Source organism: Gordionus sp. m RMFG-2023, chromosome 3 (genome assembly GCF_954871325.1).
Source record: "Gordionus sp. m RMFG-2023 chromosome 3, tfGorSpeb1-WG-v2, whole genome shotgun sequence".
Taxonomy (NCBI): domain Eukaryota; kingdom Metazoa; phylum Nematomorpha; class Gordioida; order Chordodea; family Parachordodidae; genus Gordionus; species Gordionus sp. m RMFG-2023.
The window spans coordinates 48,198,556-48,222,646 of record NC_088777.1 but is presented as its reverse complement, the minus strand read 5'-3'; the positions used below and the strand labels follow the sequence as shown (position 1 = coordinate 48,222,646).

General features: G+C 25.8%; 2 protein-coding genes across 3 annotated transcripts in view; both read left to right on the top strand.

Annotated features, from left to right (window-relative positions):
- Positions 1-172: 172 nt before the first annotated feature.
- On the top strand, positions 173-8,629 carry LOC135926058 (cysteine protease ATG4B-like). The gene is made up of 11 exons (XM_065461722.1): positions 173-327; positions 376-447; positions 495-596; positions 787-1,297; positions 1,567-1,646; positions 2,891-3,054; positions 4,564-4,642; positions 4,999-5,238; positions 6,284-6,429; positions 7,683-7,866; positions 8,432-8,629. Exons 1-11 carry the CDS (start codon positions 219-221, stop codon positions 8,467-8,469), a joined length of 1,725 nt encoding a protein of 574 aa, XP_065317794.1. The 5' UTR covers positions 173-218; the 3' UTR covers positions 8,470-8,629.
- Positions 8,630-18,963: 10,334 nt separating this feature from the next.
- The window catches only part of LOC135926596 (anion exchange protein 3-like), a 38,724-nt gene continuing 33,596 nt past the window's right edge, over positions 18,964-24,091 (top strand). Inside the window, exons 1-2 of one of the 2 annotated variants that reach the window (XM_065462521.1) lie at positions 18,964-19,059; positions 22,902-23,072. In XM_065462521.1, coding sequence (XP_065318593.1) covers positions 22,940-23,072 — 133 coding nt within the window. In that variant the 5' untranslated portion in view covers positions 18,964-19,059; positions 22,902-22,939. Of the gene's footprint in view, positions 19,060-19,198; positions 19,230-22,901; positions 23,073-24,091 lie in introns of those variants that run through there. The other variant, XM_065462522.1, reaches the window with a different exon arrangement.

Sequence of the window (24,091 nt, the reverse complement as noted above, 5' to 3'; positions counted from 1 at the left end):
ATTAGTAAACTGAATACTCTATACCAGGCTAAAATTCGACAAATAGAAGCTATGACATGTTGGAAGCTTCTAAATAAACTCAGCAATAAAATGCAGAGAACACTTTAATTAATAAGTAACATATTTTCCTCTACGCTCATTTTAACATCATATGATAATTCCAAAAAAAATATATTTTGTAAAATGAAATTTAAGCATAAGTTAATAAGAACTTATTAATGATGTTTGAATCGTGTATTTATGAATCTAGTTATTTAGATTACCCTGAAATATTAAACTCTGACGAAGCCATTTGGATATTAGGGAAATGTTATCAACCTAATTTAGGTAAACAAAGATATTATTTACACTGCATTTTATAATATTAATTAATAGATCGTGAAGCATTAAAAAATGAACTTATATCAAAATTTTGGTTCACATATAGAAAAAATTTTGTTCCTATAAGTTAATTTTATGTTCTTTTTGAAAGGGTAAAATATTATTTAATATAGATCAGAATACTTATTTAACGACTGATGCAGGATGGGGATGTATGATAAGAAGTGGCCAAATGATGTTGGCTGAAGCTTTAACAAGATATTATGATTTACCTTGTAAGATATGCTTTTAAATTATTATTAAATTTTTTATCATTCTATATATCTCAATAAAAATTTTATTGTAAAATACTGATTAATTATATTTACAGCTAAAATATATATATATATCTTAAATTTTTAAAACTTCCTTAAAAAATAATTTAAAAGAGAAATATTCACATATATCATTTACATTTTTTTTAAGATAACTCAAACCTAAATAAGCAAAATCATGAATATGAAATTAGCGATTCTCCATCCTTAAATTCTGATATAGATACAAAGAAAAATGTTATTAAAGAAATAGACAAAAATGATTTATGCAAAACTTCTAATAATTATAACATATCCCACATGATTAATAATGCAAAAAGATACCTCTATGAAATGTGGTACACAAATAACAACACAAATATTTTATGCTCTCCCTCACAATGTCAATCATGTGAAAGAGGCCACAGTTTTAATTCATTATATTGTGAAAAATCTTCTGCTCATATAATCATCAATAATTACAAATTAAAAACTACAAAATTGCACATTCTTAAACTGTTTTTGGAAGATCCTCAATGTAAATTCTCAATTCACAACATATCAACATCTTCAAAATTTTTGGAAAGTAATACAAAAAATAAAACCCATAAAGGAGATAGAGATAATAGTTTTTCTGTTCCTGGAAAATGGTTTGGACCAAATTCTGTTTCTCAAGCTATAAAGTCAGCAATATTTCTTTATACTTATAAAATAATTTTTTAAATAATATTTAAATTGAAATAATATTTCATTATTGTTTTATCAAATAAAAATAATTCGAGTTCTGTTTAAAAAAAAATAAGATTCAAATTTTGAATTTTATAAAAAAAATTATATTAAAGCCTGATATCTTGTTTTTAAAGTTATTTTTTAATTTATATAATCACCTCTCAAGTTTTAATTTTTAATCAAATCAGCACTCATTCCATTCTCTATACATTTTTTTTGACAGAAATTTGATCAAAAACGATACTAGGCACAATATAATATTCCATGTTGCCATGGATAATGCCATCATTTTATCTGATATAAGTAAATTAGAAATAATATATATTATTATTATATTCATATTGTTGCAAACGATTAAGTGCAATATATCTAATTGAAAATCATACAAACTTTCTTGATGTTAAAATTAAAGGAAGACAAACTATTTCTCATTTATAAATATTGGTCAAGTTACCAAGAACATGATTTTTCCACTTGAAATACACTAAACTTATTGCACTGTATATTTATTTAGTTGTTATTTCCATATTAAATCTACCAAATAATTTTATGATTTTCGACAGATTATGAGATTCGAATCTAGGCTCTTTATTTTTTTTACTGTAATAGTGGTGAATCAATATAACTTATAAATATACAATTTCAAAATAACTTAGAATAGGTTTTAGATACTACTATTATAATGTGCTCAAATCGAACATTTTAAATACTGCATTGCAATTGCAAATAATGCATTTCAAATGTTATCGTGCAATTGGTATTACAATTTGGGCGTTGTTCACCTTTTTCAATACTTTTCTATTCATTCCTTTTGCATGTTGACCCATTTTTAAGAACTCGAGGGAGAGGGTATAAAAATTGTTTAAAATTTAATATAATATGAAATGAAATGAAATGAAATGTAAAAGAAAAAGAAAAAAAAAATAATCTCCATTTAAAATGGAATAATTAATGAAATAAATAGGCAGACCATAATATAATTTACAAATTACGCTGCATTTATAGTAAACACTTTATCTTCAAGCGTTGCTTTATTTAACGCAGTGTTATTACAGCTGAGTTAGTTTTAAAAACTGATTTTAGATAAAGCGAAAATAAAGATAATTATTTTATATAATATTTTTAAAATAATCATATATCTTTTTATCGAATTCGCTATCATTTTTATAATCCTATCTCATATTTTTTTTTTCAACGTATCGCAACATATGTTTATATTTTTATTCATAGCGTTAACATCATAACGCTCCATATTTATAAATTTATACCTATTTATTGACTTTATTTTGAAATAACGCAACGCTTGAACAAAACGCGTTCACTATAAATGCGGCCTAAGTTAAAATTCCCAATTTATGATGCTAATAAAAACATAACCTTCATTTAAAGAAGGGATGCGTAAAACGCAAACGCTCAATTTGAAAGACATAGTTTAACTTTGATTGACTAGATTTCAATATGTCTACCTTATCGTTATAATATTTTATTTTATTTTAATAAGGGAAATATAGGTAAAATTTTCCTTTAAAATATTAATCATTTTATAGAGAACTGTTTCGAAGAAAAAGCTACCCAAAATACGAATAAGGTAAGTGCGCTCGACTCTAAGGTCACCGCGGCAATAGACAAACACGATGCATCTTTGATATTGGTCGTCCCGCTCCGACTCGGTCTGACCCATATTATTCCGTCCTACTTCGAAGCCCTAAAGGTAAAATAGTTTGTTTTTTTTGTATAAGAAGAAAAATAGGGATTTTTTTAGCGGTTTAGTAAAATCGATCAATTTGGCTCATTCTCGAAAGCACGGGCCTTTCTTTCTTTCATTTTATTAATCAGCTGTGCTTCTAGACACCAGCTGGGATTTCTATCTGTTTAATCCCCTCAAGGTTCCACCGATTTTTTTTCTCTAAACCTTGAGACTTGCCGATAGTTTTTGGCTAAATAAACCGCTGGGCTAACTCACTTTAATTTTTGGAAATTGAGTGACGTATCGACACTAGTCTGTGAAAGGATATCTTCTTTAAAACCCTAAAAAAAATTTGGAATTTAAAACAGCATGCCTCTGCGTAATAAAAATTTTTTTCTATTTCTTTGAAAGAAATCAAAGTCTTATTTTCCTTAAAAAATGGTCTTAAGTTAAAATCTCACTGAACCCTTACATAATGCATGCAACTATATTTAAGAAATGCTAAGTGTTGTTAAACGGCTCGATTGGAGTCGATTTTTAAAAAATGGCTAACTCAATATTTTAGCTAGACAAATATCGTCTGCCTTGAGATTTTGTCAATTGATGTCCAAGGTGCTATGAGCAAAATTATCAGGCTCGCGTATAGCCTCAAATCAAGCCATTTAACAACACTAGGGATTGTATTTTAAAAAATATGTTCAAAAAATTCTTAGACATTGTTTTTTAAAATTAAGGGTCAAGAGGACTCCACCATGTGAATTTTTTTTAACCTCACCTCTTCGTAATTTAGAAATTAGAATTATCAATAAATTACCGATTTTTTTTTAAAAAAATGATGCGAAACGGTTCCTATTCCGATTCGAGCAAGTTATCGCGCATCTAGCTACTATTATTAGCTGCCACGTATACAATATCAAAATAATGACAAACTGGCGGGAAAAAAATCACGTGATGTTGGGTGAAAAATAAAATGTTTAAAATGCCAGGATATATATATATATAAATTTCTTCGAAATTTACTTATTCTCATAAATATCATTTTGAGTTAATTAACCCCACCCTCACCCCAACTCCCCCAAAAATATTTATAAATATGAAAAAATAATTAAAAATATAATAATTTTTTTAAAAAAAAAATAATGCCTCAAATTTTTAATTTTTTTGTAAAAATCGGAAATAAATATTTTAAAGTGATTAGACCAGAATTATTTCCATAAAAAAAATTGTGTGTGACATGGCCAAAGACCTCCGCATAAAATTTATTGGAAAAATCCCGCCAAATAGTCCCTCCCCTCCCGTCCTTTTACGAAAATGATAGGTCATTAACCTGGTGGTTGTTAAAATGCCAGATCAGAGTCAATTTTTAGAAACGGATCTGGCAAATAGAGGTCCAAACCTTTCTGCCATCCATGAGCAACATCTTCGGGCTTACGTAATACCATTTTGGCTTAAAATCTTAATCACCCGAATCGGGCTTTTTAACAAACCTACATTAACCCTTCTATTAAGTTGTATATTTATTTTATCAAATAGGCATTTTTCCAACTTCCTCAGTGTATTGGAATATTGGGAGGGAAGCCAAAACACGCCTCCTGGTACATAGGATACACCGGTAAATTGATTATTCAAAATCGATTTTTTACGCAATTTTCTACGAAAATATTGGATTATTATTTTTAAATTATTAAGTATCGTATACGGAATTAACTTTTGAATGAGGAGAAAAATCAATAAAAAATAACAAATTATACATACTTAATTAACGTGGTTAATCCCCCTCCCCAATTTCTCCCACCATTTTTTTAGACCATTTTTGTAAAAAAATAATATTTTGACTTCAGAAGATTGACAGTAAGAAATAATAATAATATATATAAGAAATATAAAAAAAATGAATGGAGAAAAAGAAAGAAAGATACTAATGATATTTATATATTTGTAAAATTGTTTTTTTTTAATAAAAAAAAGGCAATGATTTAATCTACCTAGACCCCCATACGGTTCAAAAATCATTGAATCTGAAAGAGTTCACGGAAAATTATCGATCTTGGTTAGAGTCTAATTCTCAGAGTCCAAATAACCCCTTTTCCGACCCTTTTCCTCAGTTCATCTCGACTTTCCATTGCGGCTTTCCTTCCGCGTCGGAAAATGATGAAGACGATGAAAATAGGGACATATTAGATGGTAGCATTGGTGACGGAAACAAAGGTTAAATTCCAGATTAATATTTCCGCGTTGCTATTCATTGGATTTGTGGACTTTATTGCCATTCAATATTTATTTATTTATTTTTACTGCGTTTTATATTTACCAATTACTAACCATGGTTTTACAATGTATAATTGAAAAGTGCGCCCAAGAAATCTCACGTTTTTATAAAACATCTAGGTTTTTATATCTGGATAATTAATAAGTCTTCTCCCTAGACAAATACAGCAGATAGAAATCCTGAAATCCATATTTCCCAACCTGATAGGATTTTCCATCCTATCCTTATCATTCTTTTCTCCGATTCAGATGAATTTAGCTATACTCAAACCAATTTTATCCTTTTAATATATCAAACCAAATAACATAATTGCGTGTTCTATATTGTTATTATTATCGATTTTTTTAGATCGCTTATATAAGGTTTTGGCATTTTTTTGGTTGTGTTTTGAATCTTTTATTTTTAAAGTTCTAAGAGAATTTTTGAATATCGAATTTAGAAATTCATTTGTAATAAATGCAAATGTCGTCTGTCAAGTTTCGGTTTCAGATAATTTTACCACCATATTTATTTTAACATTGGGCACAACATTTATTTATATTCGCAGCCGACGACTCCATTAAACAAATCATTGGTTGAAAAATATGATAGGTACTAAGGAGTCTTTTTGAAAAAATTTCCCCACTTATCTAATTTTAATATTAATACCATAAGAGGTATCTGATTATAGGCATTTTTATGTAATTTACACTAGGCTTATCCTAATATAAATTAATTTTGTGACAATTTTCTTGATAATTTTTTTAAACTCAGACATGATTGAGTCCGCTATATCACGTAGAAGTTTATTAGAATATTTTTTTAAAAAAAATTATATGATCTTCCAGCCCTACCATAAAGATTAAAAGAACTAAAATAATAAAAGGAAGAAAAGAAATAAATAAATAAATGAATGCCATAATGATATTTTTCATCCTTATTTTTATTTTGTAATAATAACGATAGATTTTTAAATTATATTTTAAAAAAATGGTCGGGGAAAAGTTGACAACTCAATTTGTAATCACGTGTCATTCACAAATGGACCCCCGAGTAAAATGGCTTTCGATTGCTTGGATCCATCCTTAAGCCTAGCCTTTTTTTGCGCAAATCAACTCGATTTCGAAAAACTTTGTTCCGATATTAAAAAGGTTTTTTTTAAAAAAAAATATTAGATTGTTAAAGATGGCTGAGTTCATACCGGAAATGCTATCTATATAAGGAAACAATTACTTTAGACCTACTTCACTTATTTAACGCCGTGTTTAAAGTGTTTTTAATGTTTGAAAGATAATAAACTTAGTTTTAAAACAAAAGGTATTCTTAACGCAGCGGTAAAGAAGCGATCCAGGACGGGCTGTTAATCGTTCAGAATAATTCTAACCCATTAGCATCGTTTCCCCAGTTCATTTTTTTTTTACTACTGGTATGAACTCGGCTTAAATTATATTTTGTGTGTGTAATATATCCCTTAATGATTATCATTTTACGGTTTACCGTTTAATTGAAAAGGAAAACCAAAATATTTTTGAAAATATTGAAATGTCACATGTTCTATGAATGTCCACCTAAACAATGTGTAATATTAGTGCTGTAAACGTTAAATCAAAAAGGATTGTTACATCAAAAAAAGAAACACATACCGTTACTTGTTAAATTAAATTCTATATACAAAAATTTACCGTATATAATATACAAAAATAATATAATTATAAAATGAGATGAGATATTTTTTAATAATTTTTTGTATATTTTTAAACAATAATTGATTTTCAAAATTTTGATTATTGTAGACTTTGTACCCTTAATTTTATTTACTGGTGTAAAATAAGATAAACAATTTTGACTGAAAATTTAACAACGAAAATTTAAAATAAAAATGTAGAAACATGAATAGAACTTACCACACTTCCATGGAATCTTGGATGAACCATCATGACTGTTGATCTGACTTGAAAATTCCGCTTAAATTATTTATAAAATTTGAAAAATAAATATAAATAATTTTTTAATACAATAAAATATGTTTTTTCCGTAATTAAAGTAACGTTTTGCGTTACCGTTGCTCAAAAAAAATAAACGCATTAACTCGGTACCTCTAAAAGAAAGTAGTGAATGGCGTTCCTAAAAGGATAACGACGTTACTTTACAGCACTATATTATACTACTTTATATTAAAAAAAAACACATTGACTATATCTTGTCTACCATTCGTTCTTCTTAGACATTATGGTATTGCTTAACCCGAAAATTCTATAGTATAAACGAAAGTAATGTGATAATTTTCAAAGAAATCTTCGATCTAATTGATAGAAAACTGCATTTGTTTTATCACTTTGATTTTTTTTAAAAATTTTCTACTTCTTTACACAAATTACACATTTATATTGAATAATATGATTAGCATTTAATCCAACCCTTCCCTTGCCCCATGTTCGAAATATTGGAACAACCTTTACCACTTTGGACTAATGGGAGCGAAAAATTTCGGAGCGACAACATCATCGATGATAATTTATTTAGAACTCCGTTCGAATTGGATTCCGATCCTTCAACATCTTCTCGCGGGTTCAACCTGAGTTCGGGGGGTATGATGATTATTTTTTTTAACCATTATTTGAATTCCGATATCGATACGGACTGATTGAGTAACGGCTAGATACCGAATAATCGGTGCGACCACTGTCGATGAATTATTTTATGCTTATATCGAATTAAATGTAATTAATTAGAAAGAAAGAAAGATCTCAAGCAATTCCTGAATTTATGCCACTAAAATTAATTTTATCTTAACACAAAAGGACTCTTCTTAATGATAAATTTAAGATAGTAGGCCAATATACAATAGTCAATGGGGACCAATAGAAAGTATGATCTTTTCGCCGTCTGGTTAGCAACATGGGGGGAAGAAATAATAATGGGAAACATATTTTTTTATGTATATTATTATGAATATAGGGAAGTATGAAAAATTTAAAAAAACTAAATACATAGAAAGTAATTGGGTGTAAGTAATATAAACTCCAATATTTTAAAAACCTTACTTAAAGAAAGTTAGAAATTGTGAAATCTTTTAAAACGATAGAAATGGTTTATATGAATAGAATAAACTCGATATTTGAATTGTTTTTTTTGTTATATAATTATTTACAGATAATAAGGCGGATCTGGAAGATTTTGAAGTCATTTAATTAACACGAGCGAGATCGGCATAACATACACAAAATTATTAATATATAACGCTTCCCGCTTATGAAAAAAATATTCCAATTTATATATATATTTTATGAATACGTTATTTATTATCAGTGCCGAAAAAAAAAATTGGTGATGTATATAGTAAAACTTTAAAATTAACATGGTTATAATGATTCATGCCTATTTAAACAATTCCGGTTTTAGCCCATTGAAATTCCATTTTTTTATCGCATTAAAAAAAAGAGAAAAGGTATTTTGAATTATATCAAAGCATTTATCTTATTGATTTGAGATTTCTTATTTTTTTTTAGTCATGACATCATTTCATATATTTTGGACATAAACTATCTAAGAATGATGATTTAATACCCATCCTAACATCCCTAAATTTCGAATTTATCGTATCATCATTAAAATATTGGGCATTTACTGAAATCTTCTTGCCGTATCTATTTTCAACGAAATACGTTAATTTTTTTTACTTTTTCTGCTACAACGTATTTTTATTTTATCAATTACGATGTTTTGGTTATTGTCATATTTAGCGATTGGACTATTGGATCTAATAATATACGAAATAGTTCATATGTTACTAAATTGATTGACAAGTTGTTAATGGCATTTAATCCCAGAACAGATATGTTAAATTTAAAAATAATTTTTTAGAAAATAATTAGATTTTTTAATTGAACGTTGCAACATAGCGTTTCAAAACGCATATAAAAAACGTAAACGCAATCATGTTTTAATTGATGCGTTAAGTTTTTTTTCAATATGAAGCATTTAAAACAAAAAATCACTACAAGACCTTTCTTACCTGTAGGGAAAATAATTCTACTTCAATGTAATCAAAAATTCTTAGACATTTAAAAATTTTATAAATTATTATATATTTATATTGTATTAAATTTATTTATGATATTTAATTTTTTAGACATTTATGTTATTAAATGATATAAATAAATTGAATATTAAGATAAATTTAAAATATATATCCATTAAATTCTATTGCATGTTAATTTGGACACTATTCTAGATGTAGCCCATTGAGCTATTTTAAAGCTTGGGGAATGAACTCAAACTTAAAATAATATTAATTCTATTTTCTTGCAACATGATACAATTAAGATTTTCTGAAATTTAAGACATATATTTAATTATTTTAGTGTAAAAACTATACTTAAATGAGATTTATCGTTGCTTCTATAAATAGATTTTCAATATCAACCATAGTAATTAAATGTTATAACTAAATTAATTGAATAGTAATAAAAATTTAATTTGATATTATTTTCTATTGCCTTTTAATTTGGACACTATTCTTATGTAGCCCATGGAGTTATAATTAAACTTTTTTATGGTCGTCCAGCATTTCTGCAAACCCTTTGGTTATTTTATCGTTCCATGTCCTAAAATTATTATTATATTATTTAATGATTATTATTCTTACAATTTAGAAGAATTTTATCACTTCGAAATTTAAAATGTTTTGAAAAACTCAAGCAAGTTTGTCTTTTAAAAATAAATAAAAATGGAAATATACTCAATTTGAACGAATGTATTTAAAATGCATTGTTTGCGTTTTGAAAAGCTGCGTTGCACTTTCAATTTATGCGCAAAGTTTTCAAAAGTATGATATCTGTTACCTAGAGCATTTATGTAACCTCGACCTTGATACAAAATTATTTTAATTTAAAAAAAAAAATTATTCTGTGAACTATATTTTATGAAGAATTATTTCAAAGAAATTCGTCTAAAGAAATTAGGGATCGGTGCATAACGAAGTCGCTAGTTAGAATTTTCATTTTCACAGTTAGAAATATTTTAAACATTTTTTAAAGACCTGTCCAGGTCTGAAATAGTTTGAAGTTGACAATTAAACAAATATATGTATATTTTATAAAAAATTATAATGAATTGAGCCAGATAATCAATACCAAGCTTGATTTTGTGCTGTTAAAAAACCCGATTTGGGTTGATTTTTAAAAACGGCCTGAATAAGATTTTTGCCAAAATATGACCCCAATTTGGGTTTTTTATCTACACTAGCATGACTTATTGTTTAATGTAATAAAAAATACTTTCGATTTGCTCATAACAATTTTAAGATTTGGGGAATGACTTTAAAATTGGGAAAATATAAGTCATTTTGTAGTTGTCCTTTAATTATAATTCATAAGATTTTAATTAGAGGTTGGTTCAAACACGTGCTGGGAAAATATATTGCTTGATAAGATATTTTTCTAAGGGTATGGCTTGAAATTTACAATATTTATATAATAAAAGGCCTAAGTCCACCTATGCAGGAGGAGGGCTAAAATACTTTTAAATGATTTCCTTAAAAAATATATATATAACAACCAAATTGTCAAAAAAAACATTTAATTACGAAATTATGTAAATTTGGGTTATAACTATAAAAACCAAAAATAAAATATAAAGTATTTTACATGAAATTTATTTGAGTTTTATATACATGAGCTGTATGTAGCGTATTTTCTTCATCAAATAAAAAATTACCTATAATTTTATTACTCTTCATGATTATTAATTTTTAAATTTCGTTTATTAAAGATAAAAGGGAAATACTAAATATATTTGAAAGAAATTAAATTATGAATATAATAAATTTGGTATCTATTAATTTTTATTAAGCTGTATCTTAAATATTAAAAAATTAAATTCACAACGTAACTATAATAATATAAAATATTATTTGAAACATTTTAAATTTTTTAAAAAAGATTTTGGAAGTAACCACCGTAACCTTAAGAAAAAAGGATTAAAAAAAATTTAAAAAAGCGAAGAATGGATGTATTTTTATATCTAATTTTATACATATGTTTATTTATTGAAAAACCTTTCTGGTTTGACATATTTTATAAAAGAATCGTTTATAAAAATCATGCTATAGTTTATTTATGGCTCATAATTTCAAAATCTACATACATGTTCCTTAAAGTCATAGCTATAAAATTAAGTGCAATGGAAGTTTAAATCTAAATTAGAATCCAGGCAATAATGATTTTTATAATATATATCACCATGGACTAAAGTAAAATGGTTAAAATGTATCGTCTGATTAAATATTAACATCTGAACCATATAAAAATATATTTTTGAGTATAAGTAAACATTAAAAAATGGTTTGTGTATTATTGGAATAAAATTTTTAAAATAGTAGTAAAGGGGAATAAAAATGGTCACATTCAAATAGAGATTTGCTCATTAAATATTGTAGCCTCGACACAACTGGGTGTTATATCAATCAGTTTGCAAATTTTCTATCTTTTGTTAGTATATCATTCATTAAACAAAATTTTCCGCAAATCTATGCCATGCTTATAAAAATTAAATTTTAAATTTCTTTGTTTTATGCTGAAATGAGTGAATAACCTGATTCGATAAAATTATTGAAGAAATCTTAGAAATAATCTAATTTTTGTCCTCCTTTATGCAATGCGCGAAGTAAAATTTCCAGATCTTTAATAAATATTCAATTCTATGTGAAGTCGAAACTGTTAAGGATCCACTTATATTTGACAGGTTTAGACAGCTTACGATAGTGTTATCTTTTTTTCTGTCAGCCAGCCATCATAAATACTTTTGAAAATTTTTTTTTTATTTTGATGGCCCTTTTTATCTACTAAAATACCTATTTTACAAAATATAATATGAATACATTGTTTTTATTTCTAAAACATCCGACATTTTTAAATATAAACAATTCGAATATTATGGCATCCAAATACTTGTATTCAACCCTACTAACCTGTAATAATAATCAAAATTCAAATTATAATTCTTTAATTCCTAACAAAAATGTAAACCTGCTTACTCAACAAAATATTAACCCATTTTTAATTACGATCAGAACTCTAAAATATAAGCTGAGACTCCATAAAAGATGTAGATCATGTTATTTATACTTTAACAAAGATGATGGACACTACTATATTGGGTGTCACAAACACCCTAGGCATAAGCAAATTGGAATTAAGCGTCACACATTGGATTGGAAGAATTATTTGTCATATCCACCATCTGGTTATATTTCTCCTTACAAAACTGGTGTATATCAAAGTTATAAATTTATGGCTCCATCTTTAATTGAACGTTACTATGATAAAAATATGGAAATTAACAAATGGCAAGAGCAATTTGGAGATGTCCCAGTCAAACATTGATGCATAAAATAATTTTTTTTATTTATTTATAAAGTTTTATGACAATAAAATAAGTGACCTTCTGTTAAATATTTTAATTATAATTAGTAGTTCATGGAGAAGCATAATTATTTTACAAATGAGAATATATCACAAACAAATAAAATTCAATTTATTTATTTTCAAATTAAAATAAATAACTAAACATAATAAACACATATTAACCTAATTTTAATTAGGTTTATTTAGTTAGTTTTTGATATTATTTTAGTTATTATATTTTGTCAAAATACTTAATATCAGGAAACCAAACCTGGTGAAGAAAACCTGGGTTTTTGAAAAAAAAAATTCCGAACCTGAACCCTGTTTATAAAATTTCCAAAGCCCTGAACTGAAATTAGGAATTTTTTTGAGCCCATGTTCAACAGGGTACAGTGGATATTGTTTAATCATATATTAAGATATTTATTAAATTTTAAATACATATATTAATAATTTAATGAGTTATTTTAATATTTTTAATTTATTTAAATGGTATAATATAAATCCTTAAATATTGATATTCCCTAATTATGATGAATAGATTTGCTTGAAAAGGCATTTTAATAATTTATAGAAAGATTAAGCCCATATCCATACCCATTTTTTCTGATGATAATAGTTTGGATGAAGTTATTTAACAGGATAATTTAGAGAAGATGATATAACTTAAAGAAAGACAGGAGAAAATACTTAAAAGAGGACCAACAATTGTAGAGAAAAGTATTGAAATGATAATTATTAAATTTGACTATTTTAAAAGATTGATAAGAAGGAAAATATTTTGTATTTTTTGTGCTAAGCTGCAGCACACTGTTTGATATATTGTAACCAAAATCTTATTTGCTATTCCTTTAATCCACATTAATTTATCATATTTTCATATAAATATATTTAGTAGTGCTGAAAGATCTTTTTGACATTTGAAATTTTTTCACTAAATAGATCAGAGCAAATATCTCTTTAAGATATTATGCTAATTCATCAAATAAAATTGATACATGACCATGCTTTGTATTTTTAAATATATTTTGTCTATAAATATAATAAAATTTTATTTTTTACTAAATTTATGTTCAGTTTTTTAATTATGTTTTAAATATAGATTTTTTTTTATAAATTAAAAAATTCCTAAATCCATAACCAAATCTGGGTTCAAAAATTTTCCCCTCTCAACCCACATAATTCTATTTTACCTTCAGAACCCAGCTAAAATTTTTGCCAGGTTTACAGTATAGGTCTGCATTGGGCAGGTTTTTAAACTAAGCCCCCCACCCAATGTTTTAAAAAAATTTTAACCCACCTGCACATCTCACCCATAGTTTTCAAAAAAAATATACCCACCTGCTCATTAGTCTAAAATTCCTTACCCGCCTTTCCGACCACCCATAGGTCTAAAAATTTTTACCCCGCCCATTATTTATTAAAAAAATTTAACTTAAGCCTGCTATAAATAAAATTTAATTATGGTCATTCAATTTTTTAAGCATCTAATAAGGATAAAAAATCTATATTACACCTCTACTATAATTTAGGAAATTACTATAGCATATATTCAATATAAATTATGGATGATTTATTTGATCAAATAAAATATCTATGTAAAAAAAATATATATATATTATTGATATTATATGTAATTATAATGCAAAAATAATAATGAATAAGAATTTTCTGGATTCAAATACGTTCCAGCAATGCTAAATCCTCGTTCAGAAGAAGCACAAGTTGCAGGAAATGCTAATATTTTTCCTGCTAATCTTGATAGCTTTGGCATATCTCTTGTCGCTTCCGCCAAAGTAGTTTTAATATACAAAAAAGTTTATTTTAAGAAAAAACTTTTTATGATACCAAAAAAGGACATTTTAAGAACCATTTTTTATTAATGTTTAATGAAATGATTTTAAATTAATTTTAACCCGCCCACCCATCTGCCATATTCCAAAATTTATATTTTTTAATCAAAGATACTTAAATTTAAACGTTTTTATTTTCATTATATCAATTTTAACAATGTATAAAATTAATCATAATATAAATGCAGTGAGAAATCATTGAATATTATTAACTTAAAATATGAAACCAAAACTATATATTTATTTTTAATTTTTTATTATAATACTAGTTAATACCCCCTCAAGAATGACGGGGTTGAGAGGTAATTATAGATTGTGTAAATGGTACTAAATGTACTTTATTAATATTATGTTATAAAAATATTAAAATTTAGGAGAAAAAAAGATAAATTTGTGAATCACACCTCATAAGATATTCTTAATTTTTGATTCATCTATCATCGAATAAAGAAGAAAAGTATGATAACCAGTCTTTCTTGATGGGCATTTATAACTAAGAGTACCAGATATCCCGTTAGTCAGCATTGCTGAGCCTGGAAAATTGATGAGAATGAGAATTTTTTTTCTCCTTACTTTTATGATAGTTGTTATCTGTTATTTGAAAAAATATCCAATTTATATCTTTATAACCCCCTCCTCCCTTCAGGCCAGGTCCAATTCATTAAAACTTAGTTTAAATGCTATGTTTTGAGTCAAAATATAATTTTAGTTTTTACTTGACACCCATATCAATAATAGTTAAAATACTACTGATAACCTATGCCTAATATTTTATATTGAAGAAATTCCAAGGTCCTAGGCCATAATAATTTTGATAAAATTTCCCCAACCTCAACCAAAGATCATAATATTTTGGTAGTTGAGAACTGAATAAAATATTTAAAAAATCATAATGAATTTAAAAATACAATTAAAATCAGATTTTACGGGCATAGATCAATGTGAGATCCATACTTAATAATAAAAAAATCCCAAACTTCCAAGCTGATAATAATTTAAAAAATTTTTCCCAATCCCAGCCCAATATAATTTATAAAAATATTTTCCAAGCCCAGCCTGACCCATTATAATTTTAAAAATTTTTTCTCAAACCTGGCCAACCGATAATAATTTTAAAATTTTTTTCCCAAGCCTGGAGCTTCCAATAAAAAAAATAAATATTGATATAATTAAATTTCATTATCAAAATATAGTCTCATATATAAGAAGAATTGATTTACAAAAAATAATATCGAAGGAGACTGAGTTAGAAAGATTGCCTATCGAACGTTAAGTTTGTGATTCGAATCTCGTTGATGTATAATAAAAAGTTTCCCTTTTTTTTAAAAATAATAATTTAACATTAGAAAATTATAGTCTCCTTCGATTTATTAAAGTTAACATGATAGTAAAGTTGATAGAAAAAATATAATTAACATTAAGATGAATGGAATTGATAGAAAAAAATAACATTAGGATTATACGAAAACGTTCATTTTGATTACGGCGATTATATATATTAGATTAATCTAGCTAATGCTAATGGTAGTCTTTATAATGATTTTTAAAAAATCAATCTGTAAATTTAGAAATAACATTCCATAATAATTTAATCTATGTCCTTGACATTAATATATAGGGATATGCCAATATTTTTAATCGGATTGTGTTGATTATTTGTCTTTCTAAAATATAGGTTATCGTCCAGTATAAAATTTTCCAATCCAATAAAATGTCTTAATTTTACAAAATTTTCAATTATATAACTTGAAATTAAATTAATAAATATTATAACATTAAAAATAATTATAAAACAAAAAATAGATAAATAATATAATAAAAGAAGCCCAATTAGTTCTTTATAATAATAATGAATTAATAAACATTCTCCCATATTGTAATATGCAAAAAAATATACAATCAGATGTGATATTAGATTTTTTATAAGGCATAGTGGATTGGCTTCCAAAAAGTGTTATCACCCCTAGTATTTGAATATAATTGTTTAAAAGACCTGTTTTCTTAAACAATTCATAATTTTTTTGAATCTCCAAATGAGAAGTGGAGGAAATAATTGTCTTACCATTTTATTCTGAATTAAAATGTTAAATTATTTACTTTTATTTTATTTGAAAAAAATGCTTTTATTAATTGGGTCAGATCTAGTTTGAAATTATATTGAGATGAATAAGAAGAGATTGGTTAGATATTAAATTAGCGAAATTCCATTACCACTTTGGATGGACTAGTTGTTAAATTCGGAATATATTTTGAGATTAGAACATAGCAAAAGAAATATACAATATTATATAAGTCTACCTTTTTATATTTTATTTGTATAATAAATATGTTTGCTCAAAAATGAAATTTATACATTTTATTGTTTATAGAATATATATAGAGACCTGCAGGCTCGACCCAGGTATATGAGCCTTATTATTTTTTAAATATACTCGTGTGGGGCTAGAAAAATTCCGGGCCGTAATTTTATAACCAAATGTTTTATATAAAAATTAAAAATAAAGATAATATATTTCGAAAACATACCTGCCAGGCTTACAAATTTTTTATTTAAAGAAAATACAGGTCAGGTCGAAAAAATATTTTTAAAGAATCCAAGTCATAAAAATGGTATCTTTGCAGGTCTCTTTTTCTTTAAATAAAAAATTTGTAAGCCTTGCCGGGATGTTTTTATCTGGTTCGAGCCTGCAGGTCTCTTATATTTATCATAAAATAATTGAGCTGTATTGGTTCGCAAAAATTGATCCTATATATTTGCATTGTTTCTACTTAATCTTTTCAATATTGATTAGATATTTGATTGACTTTTATATGCTATCTATATTCGAAACAATCAGTCATGTTAAAACCTCAATTTTTAGTGGATATTTAAAAAAGACTCGATTAAGATTTTAGTGAAAATAATATTATATAATCCTCTGGAGTTGGCAAATATAGTTCCAAACCTTTCTGACATCTATGAGCAAGATCTATATACTTACACAATATTATTTTGTGAAAAATCTAAACAAGACCATTTTAAAATATCGACCCAAATCGGAATTTTTTAACAACCCTAAACACAAAAATATTTGAAAAAAACAACGAAAATGATTAGGTGTATTTTGTGTTTTTTTTAATTTTTCCAAAAGTTCGCATATTAATTATGGATTTTGAAGTTATGAATATCTTATACAATAAAAAATGTAAATGTATAGCCGCTTGTGGCGATACGCTTAATTAACATATAATTTATATGTCACCTTTTATTTCAATGATATAAGAAAATTGTCGATATAAAATAAAGGGAGGTGTCGGAATCTTCAAAGACATAAAAAATATCTTATAAAATAAAAAATTCTCATGTTTTAAGCATAGAGACTACAGGCTTGAGTTTTAATCCCTAAAATTAAAAAAATACATGGTATTACAAGAAAATAATTCCAAAGTTTATTATATTTTTTTTCATTTCACTCTAATTCAAAATTTTTAGAATTTTATGAAAAAAAATTGAAACGCAATTGTTATTTTTATAAAAATATAGTACAGCAAAATGCCTACAATATGTAGTCCTAAAGACCTCCAATATAATTTGGCGGAAAACTTCACTTAATAGTGACACCCCCCTCCTGGCATCCTGGTGAATCATAAATACATAATGAGTCCGATTTTCCTAATAATATAAACCTCGAATCAGGATTTTTTCGAAACCTAATGCTATTCTAGAATAATTACCTAGATGAAATTGATATATTCCATTTAATATCTTTGATAATGCAGTGGTAAGGTAATTGAATTATCAATCGGAAAATATCCAAATATTGCATGATGGTAATAATTTAATAAATGTATTTTAAAAATATTGTAGAACATATATAGTTAAAATATTGTAGAACATATATAGTTAGTCTTGTTAAACGGCAAGATTCTAGTTGATTTTTAAAAACGGCCTGATTAAGATTTTTGCCTAAATATTTTATGCTGTAAAACATTTTTACAAATTTTTAACAACTTTATTAAAAAATTGTTAAAATACCTTATTATTGCAAAAATATGTTGATAAATTTTAAAAAATAATCAGTATTATTAAATAGTTATTAAAAGAATTTTTTTTAAAAATATGAATTCTTTTACAATAAATGGTAAATACCAGATGATTAATTTTTTGATATCTAATTTCAAAAAAAATAATGCTGACTAATATAAAACATGAAATAAAACTATAATGACCATGGAGAAAAGTTTAATAGGATTTAATAAGTAAAAATATGAGGAAAAAAACAATAGTCACACAAAAAATTTGTTCATTAAAAAAACAAGTTATTTTGTTATACGTTAAATATAAAGAGACAACGTGTTCGCATATATATAAGCATGTTTAAAAAATCAAAAATGGACAAAATATAAACTGTTCGGTTCGAAGATTTCATTTTCAATTTTCAACATGTTTTTCTTTCAACGTAGCTAAATAACATCAATCCTTTTATTCCCATATGATACGACCGCACCGCAATAAAAATAATTGCATTTAAAAATTTAACAAGTATTCAATATTTAAACAATTATAAGCCATTATTAAACTTATCTATATAAAACGTGTATTTAAATGCAAAATATTAATAAAAACTAATACTTTTTTTTCATAAAGTTAATTATGATTCAAATACATTTACTTAGGCACCCAAAAGGGGGTGTGGTTCTTCCTAGCCTCAAGTTTAAAAATTTATGGTTTTTAAATATTATACATATATGCTATTATACTAAATCACAACTTGCACCCTTTTCCAAAAAATAGGTAATTATGAACATTAATTTTTATCAAAATATATAAATTTTTAAAATTCAACTATAATTCATAAGAAATGTCTAAAATCAAAATTATTTTTTTTAAAATGAAACACCCAAAGGCTTGCAATTGCAATAAGTGTTACTAACAGTGTCTATTAATTTAGAGCTTGGTATTCAGAAGAATTATATGCAACGTTTTTTAATTTGAGCTATATTGAAAAGTTAAAATAATAATCACAAACTAGTTTGCATGTCAAATCATTTCAAATTAATTATTTGTGATTCATTTTAAGTAAATATACCATAACCCTCCAATAAAATTTATAGGAGAGGGGGGGGGGGTTAATCACATCTTAGGAACTTTCCATATCCTCTCCATACACATTTTATTCATAATCCTTAGTATTCATTCTGCACATCTAAATAAATGACTCCTCTCTCAATTATATAATCAGATATGTTATAATTATGCATCTTAGTGTATTAATTCTCTAACCTGATCATGAATTAATATTTGAATGACATATTTATTCTAAATAAATAAAATATATATTATGATAAGATTTTGTATAAAATATTTATAATTTGATCTATGATTATTTATAGTGACAATTGACATCTCTTTATTCTTTTTTTGATAATTTGCTATTGATATTGAATAGCATCTATACTATACTTAAAATAAAATAAATATTAAAAATGCACTTATATTTTTTTATCAGATCAGATTGGGCCAATTATTCCTCTTTTTTTAAATATCAGTTATTGGCCAATATTATTGAATTATCCAAATTAATTTAAAAAATTTTTACCATTGATATTTAATTTTTTAATATTTAAGAAAAAAATATTTATTAAGTTATAAACATACATAGTGATAAATTAAAAAATAAACTAAATATTTTAAAAAATGCCAAAATAATAATAAAATACATTATTTATTTTTATAAGGATGTTTGTGACCTTAAAAATAAATGATTTTAAAAATAATTGTGACAATTTACTTTGATCATGAATAGACTAGATAAGATACTACTTTCTACAAAAAGAATTTCATAACAAAAATGACAACAATTTTACTAAAAAATAAATGATTTATGAATTGATAAATGTAACTAAATAAATGAGCCTAAACTTATAGATTAATTATTTGATATTTGTATATTTTCAAATGATTTATGTTATGGTAAAGTCATTAATTGTGTTATATTTTGTTAAAAAATTCAAATATATTAAATATGTATAATGAACAAAATCAGTTTAGTGATATTAGTTTGGTAATTGGCCAATATCAATACAATATAATATAATATTAACAATATCAGATTAAATTAGCCTCCTAAATGTGGTATCTGTATTAGAGATCTGCAAAGCATAGCCCACTTTAGCATAGTTAAGAATTTTTGGCAAAAGTTGTTTAGCCTGGCCCAAATCTTTTTTTGCCAGGCCCAACCTGTTAAAATTTTTTAAAAAATTTTCCTACCCTGGCCCAATTCATAATAATTTTTTAATTTGCCTAACCCAGTTCATAAAAATTTTATTAATAGTCAGGTTCGGTCTCCTGTTCTATAAAGTTTTCCAAAAGTCTATCCCAGCTGTTATATTTTTTTGTACAAATTTTCTGGTCATCACACTTTTAATTTAATATCTATAATTTTTTTTCCGATGCAAATTGCTCTTATGTCTATTCTCTAAGACTATCTATTTCTACAAGAACTTTTTTATTAAATCTATTAGATTTGTCTCTATAGTTTGCATTTGTAATTGTATCATATATCATATAAATTGTTTAATTTATGACTTTACTATAATATTTTTAGTTAGAAAGCTCTTAAAAGACAAAGAAATGAGCCCATTTGGATAGTATTAAATCAAAATATTAGTTTGAAATTCAAAAAAATATACCAAAATTTTAATGCCCAGGCTGGTCTATTAAAATTTTACAAAAAATCCTTCATTATTTTATGGTTAAATTTTTTGTCAGCTAAACCCCGCACAGTAAAATTTATTTCCGGCCTGGCTTTAAATCTGCAATTGATATATATGTTAGCGTCAATGTGTTATTTTTTTCAACTCTAGACCCCTTTTTTGAGCGCGTTTTTAAAATCTTAAAATCTGATTTTACCGGAAATATATTCTATCTATATCAAACAATTTCTCCTTAAACTTTTGAACTTAATATGATTTACATTAGTTTTTCCATAGATTTTTTATATAAATTATAAATGACATCTACAATTATTTTTAATAAAAAAAAAAGGCCCTCAAAAAATGAAATTAAAATTGGAAAAAAAATAAGACATTCCCCGAAAAAACACATTGACCCAAACATATATTCCAATAAAAATATTTCTATCTAATGTGTTTTGGCTCAGGTTATTAAATTTGACTCAGTTCCAGAGGATCTAGATCCAGTTTCTCTAATAGTGAATTTTTTTAAAAAAAAAGTTTAAACTATAAATGAATCCTCTAAAACTGATCAAACCATGTTCCTGTAAATTTTAAAAATGGTCAATTTCTATAAATTTCGAAAAGAAGGGTTCAAGTTCTGCTTCTTATTCCAAATTCTGTTAAGCCGGATTCGGGACATATCGTTCGTTGACTGAGTATTATAATGTTCTATATCCATTTTTATAAAAAAAGGAGTGCATTTATGATTTCTTGAATTTTCTATAGAAGCTCACAGCTTAGATAATACAAATAATGAATTGTATCTTAAATTATTTTTTAAACATATGTATTGCTAAATATTTATTGATTTATCGAAAGAAAAAAAAGATACATTTGTATACATAGAACATTATAAGACTCGGAAACCAAACCCCCTTTTAAAATTTCCAAGAAGCAGTTCTAGGACAATTGCAAAAAAAATGTCTAAGAAATTTTTCTCGACTCATTTTCAGAGAATATTGTTTTTTTTGATTACCTTAGCAGAGTTCGTTAAGAAACTGAAACCCCGAGAACCGCACCTTAGAAATTTTAAGAACCCAGAAAATTTTTTTTACGCATAATGGAAATCCAGAATTTAAGTTCTAAAGTCTGGTTATATATATTGTCGGCCTAGAATTGGAGTGCTCCACTTGCGCAAAATGAGAAAATTAACATTAAATTAAAATCAAATAATAGGACAAAGCTTATTGATCAATTTTGACAGAGCTATAACTTTGGCAAAAAAATTAATAATTTTTTTTAATCTAGTTTTTATTTATATATATATAATATATATTGGGGAATAAATAAGTTATTACCCACTTCTAAACTCAAAAATTTTGAAAATGTCGAGTGGAAGCACTCCAATTCTTGAACTGACTAAATATGCCGTAAACTTGTTATATTTAAAAAGGTGTGATTTAATTCTATCTTTTTTATATTAGGATTTATTTTGACAAATACCCTCAGGACAAATATAATATGTTGAAGCCTTTAAATTTATACTAAATGTTTAATTAAAAATGATATTTACCTCCAAGTCTTTTATATATATTATTTTTTTTTAAACTTCTTTAATATATGATTATTTTTTTTTTATGTATAAATTATAATGTTTTTTAAAAAAAATATATATTTTAATTTATTTTATTATTTTACCATATTTAGCAAAACCTACTTAATTCGATGCCAACTTCTTTTGACAAATGTCACTAAATAAGGAAGAACACAATTCCCGGAACTTAAAAATGGGTGATAAATCGATTTTGACAAAAGGCCAGGAACTCAGCGTTACTGATCAGCTGATATCTGAATTATTATTGAGTCCAAACAGCCCAGGTTCTATATATTTTTTATCAAATATAAAATCAATTGGCGATATTTTAATCTCAATTCATTACATTTATATATACTTTGTATTATTATTCTTTGATATATATATATCAAAGATGCAGCTGATCGATGCACATCCTAAGCATTGGTATGGTATCAGCTATTTCAAATTTTAACCTATACCAGTGGCTATAATTAAATTTATTCTTCATCAATTAAAAAAAAAATAACGAAAATATCTTGCAAATTTTCTAAACCGCCACTTATATAGTAAGCGCGTTTCTCTCTGTATTTTCATGAGCAAGTAAATAAGGGGTAAAATTTAGGATGACCGCGCGACGCGACTATATGAACTACATCACTATAGATTATAAATTCCACATATTATTTGCTTGCTCCTGAAAATACCCAGCGATGTATCCCGCAATCGCTTTGAGCGATGAACGCCTACTAACAAGGCTTAAATGGAAGAAAGAGGGACAATTTACTTTAGGGTGGCCGCCGAGAAAATTATTTACTCTATTTCTATGACTATCGTAAATGCGAAATTTAATTGAATTTATAAAGGCATATCAAACTACAATATTATGATAATAATTTTTTACATAAGCCATTTACGGATATGGCTTAACTGATATAGTTGTGTATTTACTATATTATTAGCCGCTTAAGCCAATTTTTAGCAGGCGGCTAAAAATATCTAAACCAAGTTTTTAGCCTAAAAGTATCACTATAATCTTGGGGTTTTTCTTATAAGATAGCAGTTCAAATTTTGAAGAAACTAATATAAATTAAAAACGCCTTAATGTTAACGATTTTTTTTTCAATGCCAAAATTTTTTGAAGGGGTTTTCCCCCACTCACTTACGCCTCCCGTGGCTAAGTGCCTGATAATGGGTAATATTTTTGAGGCATCTTATATGCCACATGTTACAGATAAATTGAGGGACAGAAAATTATTAATTTTAGCTTTCCTTAAAAAAATTTTAAATATGGAGGAAAAACAGAATTTTATGGATTTTTATA